At 42.9% G+C, this 12,544-nt stretch overlaps 1 protein-coding gene across 2 annotated transcripts; it reads right to left on the reverse strand.

Moving 5' to 3' along the window:
* Positions 1-1,446: 1,446 nt before the first annotated feature.
* Positions 1,447-12,065, reverse strand: nab1a (NGFI-A binding protein 1a (EGR1 binding protein 1)). Of its 2 annotated transcripts, none has more exons than XM_010891040.5 (7): positions 11,751-12,065; positions 5,591-6,408; positions 5,202-5,335; positions 4,817-4,988; positions 4,411-4,579; positions 3,598-3,735; positions 1,447-3,372 (listed from the first exon to the last, which is right to left on the reverse strand). In XM_010891040.5, exons 2-7 carry the CDS (start codon positions 6,404-6,406, stop codon positions 3,296-3,298), a joined length of 1,506 nt encoding a protein of 501 aa, XP_010889342.1. In that variant the 5' UTR covers positions 6,407-6,408; positions 11,751-12,065; the 3' UTR covers positions 1,447-3,295. The 2 variants fall into 2 exon arrangements, with proteins under 2 accessions (XP_010889342.1, XP_010889341.1); XM_010891039.5 differs by lacking the exon at positions 11,751-12,065 and adding an exon at positions 7,563-8,038.
* Between the last annotated feature and the right edge of the window lie 479 nt (positions 12,066-12,544).

A 12,544-nucleotide genomic window follows, 5' to 3' on the forward strand; every position in this document is an offset into this window, starting at 1 on the left:
ACACACACATATATATATATATATATATATATACACACATATTTTTTAAAAGTGAGTACACCCCTCACATTTGTGCAAATATTTGATTACATCTTTTCATGGGAAAACACTGAAGAAATTACATTTTGCTACAGTGGAAAGTAATGAGTGTACAGCTTGTATAACAGTGTACATTTGTTGTCCCCTCAAAATAACTCAACACACAGCCATTAATGTCTAAACCGCTGGCAACAAAAGTGAGAACTCCCCTAAGTGAAAATGTCCAAATTGGGCCCAAAGTGTCAATATTTTGTGTGGCCACCATTATTTTCCAGCACTGCCTTAACCCACTTGGGTATGTTGGCATTCATGGTTCCCTCAATAAACTGTAGCTCCCCAGTGCCGGCAGCACTCATGCAGCCCCAGACCATGACACTCCCACCACCATGCTTGACTGTAGGCAAGACACACTTGTCTTTGTACTCCTCACCTGGTTGCTGCCACACACGCTTGACACCTACTAAACTAAATAAGTTCATCTTGGTCTCATCAGACCACAGGACATGGTTCCAGTAATCCATGTCCTTAGTCTGCTTGTCTTCAGCAAACTGTTTGTGGGCTTTCTTGTGCATCATCTTTAGAAGAGGCTTCCTTCTGGGACAACAGCCATGCAGACCAATTTGATGCAGTGTGCGGCATATGGTCTGAGCACTGACAGGCTGACTCCCCTCCCTTCAAATTCTGCAGCAATGCTGGCAGCACTCATATGACTATTTCCCAAAGACAACCTCTGGATATGATCCTGAGCACGTGCACAACGTCTTTGGTTGACCATGGCGAGGCCTGTTCTGAGTGAAACCTGTCCTGTTAAACCGCTGTATGGTCTTGGCCACTGTGCTGCAGCTCAGTTTCAGGGTCTTGGCAATCTTCTTATTGCCTAGGCTATCTTTATGTAGCGCAACAATAATTTTTTTCAGATCCTCAGAGAGTTCTTTGCCATGAGCTGCCATGTTGAACTTCCAGTGACCAGTATGAGAGAGTGTGAGAGCGATAACACCAAATTTAACACACCTGCTCCCCATTCACACCTGAGACCTTGTAACACTAACAAGTCACATGACACTGGGGAGGGAAAATGGCTAATTGGGCCCAATTTGGACATTTTCATTCAGGGGTGTGCACACTTTTGTTGCCAGCGGTTTAGACATTAATGGCTGTGTGTTGAGTTATTTTGAGGGGACAGCAAATCTACACTGTTCTACAAGCTGTACACTCCCTACTTTACATTGTAGCAAAGTGTCATTTATTCAGTGTTGTCACATGAAAAGATATAATCAAATATTTGCAAAAATGTGAGGGGTGTACTCACTTTTGTGAGATACTGTATATATATATATTCATTTATATATTGTTCTAAATACATGAATATCAGGCTCTACATTCCATTAATAACAAAAACAATCACCATAACAGTTCAAAAAATAAAGTTTAATGTTCATGTGCTGTATAACAAATAAAATATATTAGTGTTAAAAAACTGGTGCATATCCACTGTGTAGGCAAGCCTAGTCTAACTGTATCACGTACAATGACAGGGATGAGAACAAGAATCCACTAACTATCAACACTGTCACTATCTATCACATCGCTGGGCATGCGTTGGTCTCAGAACATCATATGACACTAATTGAACAAACCCAGTACAGAAACGGGCAGAGAAACAGTCAACTGGCACAGGACGGAACAAACGGTGGGTCGACAAAGTGTGTACTTACGTAGTACTTACAAAAGTATTGCATTTATAGCAGTCATATTGAGCTAGACTAGAGAGACTATTATTACAAAACACTTGTGAGAGCAGTGAGCGGAGCAACAGCTACAGCAGACCCCACAGCAAGATCTAAAGACTAGATAGACGCTAGAGAGCAGGACATATTTACACACTGAAAACACAACAGTGGACAACCATCTGACAACTAATTCTAACACATTAACATCTTGGATTGTACATTAATGGCAACTGGTGAAACACTGGTAAAATCCAAGACAGATAGGTAACACTGACCTCTTAACATCCCAGATACTTTTATGTGATTTCTCTAAGAACAGTTACTCGGTATTTGCTCTACAAACACACCAACACTTTGTTGACACTAACACTAACCTGATAAAACCCTGCTTTTGTGATTAAGTTATTTTTATTGGAATACTAAATGTATAACCAAAATGGCCCTATCAGTCCAACAGTGTGAAATGTATTAAAAACTCAAGTCTCTGAAGTGCAAAAATATATCAGGCTATCAGCCATATTCAGTCAAAATGGGTAACTCATGTTGGGGGTTCAACTGTACATTCTAACAGTACGAGAGATCAGGTGTTCGACAGATTTACCAATGAAACGAGATTTGATAGATGTCTAGGTCATCACATGTCTCAGCTGACCTATCACATTACAAAGAACTCTAGCTGGAGTTCTAGAACACTGAACATTGTGCAGCTTCAGTTCCCTTGACAATACGTACTGTCAGCTCAGTACCATAGCAGGAAGCTTAATGTTCTCCTGCCACAGACAGCTGTCTTTTTCACCTCTGATCTAAACACAGTAAGTTTTCTTTCCATTATTACAGTACATCTGTTGGCCACTGACAGAACACATGCCCAAAATAGTTTGAGGTACAAATTATTAAATAAAAAAAAAAACAACAACTTATGGTCTTGACTATAGCCCAGGGATATTTAACACTGGTCCTTCTGCTTTTTGTCCCCTCCTTTTAATAAGTGACTGAATCAGACCTGGAATAACAGCTGGGTGCAATTAACTACCAGGTAGAAACAAAAATCAGAAGTGTCCCAGCATCCCATTTGAATAGCCCTGGTCTAGCCTTACCCGCCATCCTGATCGCTCAGCTCAGCTCATTTCTTTTCACATCACGAGAGATCATGTGGTGAAACAAAATTCAAGCTTGTGCAATCGGGATGGTTACAGAAGGCTATTTTTCACACCCATCATTCTTAAATAAAATCATGTACAATCAATAAATACATAAAACCTACACAGCATGGTAGGTACCCTGTGAAAGGACTTCCTTGTTCAGTTTTCCCCTTCACTGAATCCATGCTCCAGATGCTTTGGCAAAAACAGTAGACAAAATTAAAGAAAATAAATGTTTTTTGTTTTTTTGAGGCAACATTGGTTGTTAAGGCTGTGCTGTGGCTGTGCTTGCTTTAGTATTCATTGACTGAGAAAACTGCATACTATACAAAGTGTAAATGGTGAATATAACCGGGGCGGGGAAGAGGACCGAAGATCAGGACGCTATGTGGAATCCTCAGGTTCTGATTTAATGGTCTTCCCGTTCGTAGGGTTGGCCACTTGATGCGAGGATCCATTTTCTAAGTCAAAATGCAACACAAAGAAAACAATTAGAATAAAACCTATCATGTTCCTTTCCCCCATGTCCTCCACCTTTTAATTCATAGTTTTAATGTAACATGGCTGGAGTGTGGGAGTGTAATACGCCATTAACGATATTTAATGTTTGCATATTAATATGATTAGATGTGCATTGTTATGCAGCATGGCACAGTGAACATTAATCCAGCTGAGTGATTCTGTACCCGTGGCTGGTGTTTTGGCCTCATCTGTGATATGGTTGTTATGGTGACGCTTGAGCTCATTGGCTAGCTGTTTTCCCAGGGGAAGTTCCCCCTCTGCCACGCTCTTACTGACCACCCGTAAGTTCATTGGTCTCTCATCTGAAAACACACAGCAGAGCGTAAGCAGACGTGAAAAAAAGAAAATGAACAAACCCTTTCCATTCACATTGCTGTTACAGTTTCAGTGAAGATGAAGCTGTTTCTGATGCTACAATAACTACATAAACATCCTGTGTGATGGTCCAAGTTTATACGCCACTCTATGCCAAAATAACTTTTAGGGCCTTCATCCTATTGAATGAGGTGCTTTTATTAGCTTATGAATGGGAAAGGGTGAGAGAGAGAGACACAGAGAGACAGAGAGGAAAAAGAGTGGGAGAGACAGACAGACACAGAGACGCCCTCTGGGCAGCAACATGATGGAGGAGGTAAACAGGAGTGGGAGAAGTAATTACAGGTGCAGAGAGAGAGGAATTATGGGTAAAGTGGATATAATGAGCTGTCAGGCGTACAGGCTGGGGGGATAGAGGGAAGGAACGAGTGAAAATGTTCTGAGAATGGAATAAGTCCCTAAGGGCCGGCTAACGGCAGAACACGCTAATGACTCCTCCTCACTTTGAAAAGTGTGAAGAGAAAAATATGCAAACTAATTCACCGACTTATAAGATTTGAGCGCTTGAAGTGGTGAGTCACAGTGCTGTGAATCTGGAGCATGTGGATAATATTCAGTGGGAGCAGACAGAGAGAGAGGCAGTAGACAGACAGTCGTGTTACCTCGGCGCTCTGAGCTTTTGTCTGCCGGCGTGCCGTTGGTGCTGGGCGCCTCACTGAGGTACTTCAAAGCCCCTGCAGGTATTCTCCAGTCCAGAGCCTGTAACCTCTCTTGTACAGCTGCATCATGGAGGATCTCCATCTGCCTGGATAACAAACGCTCCAACTGCACCTGTAATTGAACGGACTTCATTCAACATTTTCCCAGAAGGGACTTCCAATAATGCAGATTGAACAGGATGAAGATACTGTATGTAAATAGTATAAATAGAAACAGGAAAATGCAGACAGACATGTTGACACTGTACCATATATACCTCACCAAATAATGTAACCCATGTCTTTACACTTCACTACTCGTTACTGTTATTTTCTTTATTGTAATGTATTCATGTTCCAAACAGGTTACCTGGAGGTTTCTCCCAACTGTCTCCTCTCCCTTGGACTTGGCACAGGCTAGCTGTTCCCTCAGTATCTCCTGTCTCATATGTATGGCTTGCAGAGCCTCCTGGATGTCAAAGAAGTTCTCCTCGGTTTTGATCCTCTTAGGAGACGGCTCATCTGCATTTCCGCAGCGTGATCTGGAGTAGAGTGAGGACGGTGGACTATTTTCAGTTTGTACACAGAAAGCTACACACTGAATGACACGGAGAGCGTAGACTGAAGATAATGTATGTATGAATGTACTCAGACTGAAGATAATGTATGTACTTAGCAAGTAAATACTTCAACCAAACTTCCCAGTTTTTCTCGGCACTACTAGTTGTAGAAAATTGTGGATAAGGGGCTCTTACTTGCTAGTCCTGTACGTGTATTTGTAGGTTACTTCTCTGGAGATTTGCCTGGCGAAACCGAACAGCTCATCTCTACGGGTCAGTAGAGCCATGTCCCTCATACACAGCTGGGCTGCTGCTTCGTTCACTGTCAACTGACAGACAGAGCACAGAACATGATGTAGAAGATATGGTTTTTCAACGATAATTAGAGACCCATCCATGTCTGCGTACCTGCCACCACTGCCAATACAGTTTTAAAAGGCTGAAATAAGCATACACATTTTCTTCGGCTGATTTGCCTTTTTAGTTTTCACCACTTATTTGGCGAACTGGTTTGTCACTTGTATTGAACAGACACTGAGTGGACCAACCTAGCGTTTTAGTAGGAGCCCATCCCAAATTCCTACCTCGTGAAGGGTCAGATGTTTTCCATCCCTCCTCTTGGAGTCGAAACGTCCATAGATGGCGCTATACTTCCGGATCTCATCCTCTCTCCTCGGGTCGTCGTCGCTCATCTCAAAGATATGGCTGATCATCTTCGCCAGCTTCTTATTGGTCTTCAGTTGCTCTTTGACCTCCGCAGGGTCACTCTTAGGCAACGCCGGGGTCATCCGGTCCACGCACTCCAGGACGGACTGCACGGCGGCGGCGTCGAGGGCTTCCAGGCTGTCTCGGGGGGACGACGGGGAACCCAGATCGGACGGGGAGAGGCTCTGCTCACTGTCGTTGCTGTGGCCAGACCAGAACCGGCCCTCGCTGCCGCTCTGCAGCGGCGACCCGCCCGATATTCTGTCCCGGGCCACCTCCAGCTTTCCTGGGTCGAGACACGTGGCGGCCAGGACTTTGGGCACTTTGACGTGTGACTCGCCTCGGTTGCTGTTACTACCCCCGCGCTCTGTGCCGCCCGGCGTGGGCGACCCCTCGGGCAACTTGTAGACCGGTATGCTGCAGACTGGTAGGGAGGTCAGCGGCTGGTTGAACAACGTCGGGTTGGTGACCCAGTCTCGCAGGGATTTCTGGAGCCTCCGAACATGCAGCGGTTTGCTGGCCATGCCCACCAGAGCCATGATCTCCAGGAACTCCTCCTCGCCAGCCTCACAGAGCTGCTGCACGTCGTCGCCGCCCTGCTGGATGAAAGCCTCGTAGTAGTATAGCAGATTGGCCCTCTGGAGGATCCGGTAGAGTTGCAGCTCCCCCAGAGTTCTGGGCAATGCCGCCGACATACCTGGGGTAAAGAGTGTGGTTTTCTTTAGATTTGCAGCTCCCGTACAGGCCTTGTATAGGACATGTCCTATGAAGGGGGGGGTTGTGGTGTTGTATCTCTGTCAATGCTAGACCACCAGAATGGTAACTGGAGGAAAGGGGGAGAGGCTTGTCTATATAATGTTTTTTTTACCTCTGAGAAATGGAGGAACTAAGCGTTTCCTTTTTTAAACAATGAGGTCTTTTTGCTAGCCAAATACATTTTATTTAGTCATATCCTTTTTTAATGCATATATTATTTATTTTGCACTCCAGGATTTTTACATTTATTTTAATTCTTAGTTTGTATTGCTTGTGTTTTATTTAAATGTAAATTGTTTATTTTAATTTGTAAGGCAAATTGAGATTCATTTAACCGTGGGAGCTGATTTGTAAGTTAGCCTGAATGCGAGACCCAGCAGCGGCCCAGACTAGGGCTGCCTGCCGAAAGAAGAGGCTGATAATAAGTTCTGGTTTGCTGGAAGGACCACATGCCACACTCCTCCTCTGCAGCATGCGTAGGTGGCCTCTCATACAGGCTCAACTTGCTTTAGCCAGTGGATTGTTAACTACAGAGAAACAGTCAGGACCACAACACAGTGCTGCTTCGAGGACAGTGGTTTCTCCGCGCTATGCTGTATAATGGTATAATGAATCATCAATATAACGCTTCAACAATAGCGTACCTGCACAGGCAATTCCACTAGTCATTAGATCATGACAGGTCCGCCCTAAACAGCACTAGACTACTGCTAACTCTGCGATCAAAATCTCGATCTGGGCAAAATACAAACTGTCATACAACTCAACCTTTCGTAGAGCAAATCAAGAGGCACAAAAAAGGTATAATGCTCGTGGAATATCTGTTAACATAAAACATAAAAGTAGATCAAATATAGAAGTTTCAAAATACATTAAAAGTTAAAATGCATATGCAAAAAACGCAAAATGAAAAAGTAATCCCGCACCCATGTCACTCGTAACCGGTCCTGCAAGTAAATCCACACACGGAATACCCCCATGTGCGGCGATAGAACAATGTTGCAACATTAAGGGCTACAACTTGTTACATTATTAATACTATTACAGCCAAACAACGTAAAACAATGTATTTGAATAATTGCATAGCCTACATACCTGGTCAACGTTGGTACTCTTTAGTTCCCTTTGTGTAGTTGTCACAATGTAGTTAGTTACAATAGTGACAGTATAGGAACTGCCATAAACTGTAACTGAATAATCTGTCAAAAATTATGTGATCCTGAACACGCGAGCTATTTTTCCTGTTAGGGTATGTGTGCTGTAGCCAGGCACAACACGCACACGAAGTTTCACCTTTCCTCCTTCACCTTCGTGTATAGAAACACGATTGTGTTGTTGAGCGTCTATCTAGGCTAGATGTGTGTGAGCTGCCTGCCTGCCTGCCTGCCTGCCTGCTACCCAACCCCCCCTCCTCCCCGGCTATTGAAATTGGGATATTCCGCGGTTGCCACAGTGCTCACTCCCACGCGCCTGCGTGACGCAAATCCTGGCGTGGGCGGACAGGGGCGTGGGAGGCTTCTGCATGGAATACCAAACATCACATCGGCTGAGGCGAAGGCAGGCTGCGCCGGTCAACGGGGACTATATGTTTGTCGAGTACCCAAACGCCCTTATGGGCTACCAGGCCTATACTTAACGGTAAAAAAGTGAAAGTATATGCACGTTTCAGATATACTATTAGCCTAATGTTTCTTTGATGTCAGCTATGCAAATTAGTTCATTTTCTTCAGTAGCCTATAAAACTAATTGGATTCGCAAATTGTCTGGGTTCATAAAAACATTTATTTGAGTTTCTCACATCTGTCAGAAGGGAGTGAGTGGGAATATAGACAGAGCAAGGACAGGGGACTTTGTCCTAAATGTGCATGGGAACCACAAGCCTTTCTCTAAGGACTTACACACACCCACACTCTTCTTCAACTGGCACCAGCCCTTTCCCCTCCCTTTCCAAATTTACTCTCAGACTTGTGCATTGCCCATTTCACAATGGGCGTGGACTGTCTGCAATAAACACAGAATGAGGTAGCCGTTAATGCTGTGCCCTTCACTGATGATGAGAAGACATAACCTCTTATTTTCATGTTATTATCACAAATTATAGAAATCACGAAGGCTTATTCTCTCTGGAGACAAAACAGAAGCCATCCTGCTATAGTCTACTGTTATAATAATTCAATCTACTTCTGCATCAATTAGCTATTTTTAGCAACTATATAGGACAGCCACAGCACACCGAAGGTCTAAAGCCCTAAAGCGAGATGATAAGGCTTGGTTTGCTTCCTGAAAACCCAGAAAATCTAAAATCACTAAAATGTACACATTGTTCTAGAATCTATTCACTGTTCTAGGACCTACACACTGTCACCAAACTCCCAACATACATTACTTGCATTGTTAAGACGAGAGATTCAAAAGCACAATATAGGCCAACAGAAAAACATAAAGATTGTCAAATGTTTTTTTCCTGCAGCTTTTAAGGTCCCTTTAGAGAACCCATGCCAGATAGAGAAAACGTTTGAGTTAAACCTTAAAGATGTGTTGTTGATGTGTTGCCTAAAGGTTCGGGAACTATATGAAAGCCTGCATATTTTGTCCCGTTCGTAGTACACAGCGCACGGACCAGTGTTAACAAGTTTGTTTTAAGTGTAAGATTTATAGTGATGATTCATTAAATTACAAGTGTTGAACTGCATCTCAGTGGTGTAAAACACTCCCAGTCATGGTGCTAATGGAAAAAAAGTTGACTCAAAACTACACTACACTATCAGTACAGTTGTTTGTAGTTTGATCTTACATTGAAAGCATTTTTAGCTAATTATGCCAGTATTTCTGACTTTATTACTGGTACCTTTTATACCAGTCACTGAATTCGCTGTTCCAGTGGAGCTTTTTAAGTTAGTCTTATATTTTAGTATTGGCAAGGGCAATGATTCTAAATGCAGGTTGCAAGTAAATACCATTAAAGGGATATTGCAGTTTTAGGATGTTCGAGCTCATTTCCACTTTTAGTGTTGAAGCATCTTCCAGACAAGTTGTTTTTGGTTTTTGAAGTTCAATTTCTCAGATTTATTTGGCTCTCTACTTTTGTGCACAATCCATATTCTGGAGAGGCCGCACTAACCAAAATAAATGCTTCAAAACATCCCCAGAATACACTACACAACCATCTATAAAGGCATGTCATTGCAAATACACTTTGCCATATCCGCTGTTACGATAATAAATGTGTATCGCTTGAACAGTGTTCACTTCCTCCTTTGCCCTGGTGTCTCAGAAGTCATTTCTAAATCTGTGCACTAAACTAAAATTCCTCACAGCCTGGTTCGCAAGGCTGGTACAGTGACGACACCACTTTCTGGTGCCACACTGTTCAATCTGTTAATCTTGACTTTGTGTAGCCACACAGCCTGTGTAGACAAGCAAGAGAGAGCCTGACTACTCCATTGGGTCAGTGAGGGGACCAACACTACCGAAGTATATATTCCGTTTTCTTAACTTTTCTTAACAACGAGTGATGCTTACCGGAATATTTATTTTTTATATATACATTTATTTTAGTCCATCAGAAATGGATCTTTCTGAGATTTATCATTTTGGATGATGCTTCGACACAAAAATGTAAGTGGAAAATGAAGACTAACATGGTGAAAACCAAAATATCCCTTTAAATTGACCCACTCTGCTTGGAATTGAAAAACAAATGACAGCACTTTGCAAGGAAGCATAATGGGACTTGCATGCCTGATGTGGCCCGTAAAACTATGGGTTTCAGGCCTCTGTATTATGTGTTGCCTTGTCTTCTTCATGATGGAGGCCACAGGGATGTGGATTAATGACTGCCACATCCATGTCTCTGTTACTAGAAACTCAATCATAGGTCATATTTGTTACCCTAAACGTAACCAGAAAGGCACCTTAGGATATACACACATTTGGCATTAAACTCTATTTAACTGCAGTTCTGGTTTGCTGAAACATTCCCCGGTTTAGAAATGATGTATGGTACGCTCTCAAGAAACTTACACGGCTTCAACCGGTGCCTTTATTTTCCTGTGTGAAGTAACTAACCAGCCTATGTGCTGTATATACTTCAAAGCTCCAACTTCATTTACTTTTCTATGAAGACATTTATTGGCAGAGCTAAAATAATAGTTTAGCTGGTGCCCTCGAATATATCTTTTCATGCATTTTGTGTTACAGGACAGGGAAAGTGGTGAGTGAGTTTAACTGGGAGAGTTCTGGATTCGAAGCCATGCTGTGCATAGTATGAACACAAACACTGAACCACCTTGGGCCACAGCTGCTGACATTTTTTAACCAAGAAGGTTTATCTATCCCGATAATTGAGTCAGATTAGAGAATCATACAGTATATTTCCTGCTCTTGGGTGATCAGTGAAGAGAGAGTAGAACCAATTAGTTACTATTTACAGACAGCTAATTCACTAGATGAGTATTATGTAGGAGATTAATGATGATAGCCAGGTAATTGAGTCACAGCATATGTCCCAAATGAAACACTATTCACAACAGAGCACTCTAAAGCACACTATTTTCTACCAGAGCCATAAGGGCCCAGGTTAAAAGAAGTGGTACTAAATAGACAATAGGGTGCCATTCGGCAGCTGCTGTGTTGTTTCCACAGGGCCAGGCAGGTAGGGTCAACCTCACAGGGAACAGGTAGGCACAGCTCGGAGAGTTCCCGGCAGCACACCCACTCCTTTAATCCTGTCTGGCTGGGGACGGCCCTGACCAACCAGGGCCCACGCACGCACATGCACACACAAATACACGCACGCACATACACACACAAACAAACACACGCACGCACGCACACACATATGCACTCAGAAAAACAACCAGACAGATAGAAACCAGAACAGTATACAGGTATTTTAAAAGACCCCATTTTGGTGCTCTCAAACCCTTTTCAGGTAACCCAAGGATACCTATTACTGGCATGTCCATATTGCACTAATCACCCAAAACATGATATTAACGTTACCAATAATTAGTAAATGGTTTATAAATGTGGAAGTTGAGTGATAGGTGGTTAACACATGTTATTAAAGCTTTATAAAAGGTTTATTATTATTATTACCACATACATATTTTCCATCCTTCTTCCACTATCCTTATGTACTCTAATCTTGGGTTAACCCAGAAACTAACTAGTCAGATATTTTTAGAAAATGGGTCAGATCCCACCTTCAAGCGGAAGCTGGTTCCACCATTAGGATGCTGGGACAGAGTAAAGCATTGACTGGGCTGGGCGGGGACTGACCTTGTTTAGGGGCAGGAGGTTGTAACCAACCCAACACCAGGGGCGGAAGAATTAAGTCCTCAGATAGGGATGTAAGCTTTCAACACATCCTAAAGGCTGGGAGGGGCAGTTTCCCTTGCTGCTCCGTAGACACCATGGTTCCCTCGTGGAAGCCAGCTTCAAGTGGAAGCTTGAACCGGCACCCAGCATGCAACTGTTCAGTGACATATTAGGTTATACAGTGCAATTTATGTTTACATAGACATAGGTTGGCCTAACGTATAACATTTCGGATTTCTATCGTTCCTGTTTAAGGTTTTCTGTAACTGTTCACTTAAAAATTCCAAACACGTTTGAGCCTGCCAGCCTCTAAATCTACCCTGTTATGAAGCCCCCCCCTCCCCCCCAACGCATATGCTCCAACACACAAACACACACTCCCACAAGCATGCACAGGGGAAACCTCTTGGGTGCAAAATGGTGGTTTACAGCATTAATCACACAGAAAGTGTTAGGCATAAATTAGAACGTAATTAATTCACTATTGACAGATAGGAAAAAGTATAACATCGCTATTCTCGCTTCATCACACTAATATATTCAATTATTTTTTATGTTTTTATGGTTGCGTTTGTGAATATGTAGAACGTATACATTTCGGGTGAGCGGCATGGCCCCTAAACTTTGAAAATATGTGGTTGTTTTTAAAGACTGGGATGGCATGAGACGCTATATGTCTAAGTGAACGTACGTGTGTTTGCAAGTGTACTGTGGGCTGGTGTGTGGGCGGCGGAGTGTGCATGTATGTGTGGGCG

This window comes from Esox lucius, chromosome 22 (assembly GCF_011004845.1).
Source record: "Esox lucius isolate fEsoLuc1 chromosome 22, fEsoLuc1.pri, whole genome shotgun sequence".
Lineage (NCBI taxonomy): Eukaryota > Metazoa > Chordata > Actinopteri > Esociformes > Esocidae > Esox > Esox lucius.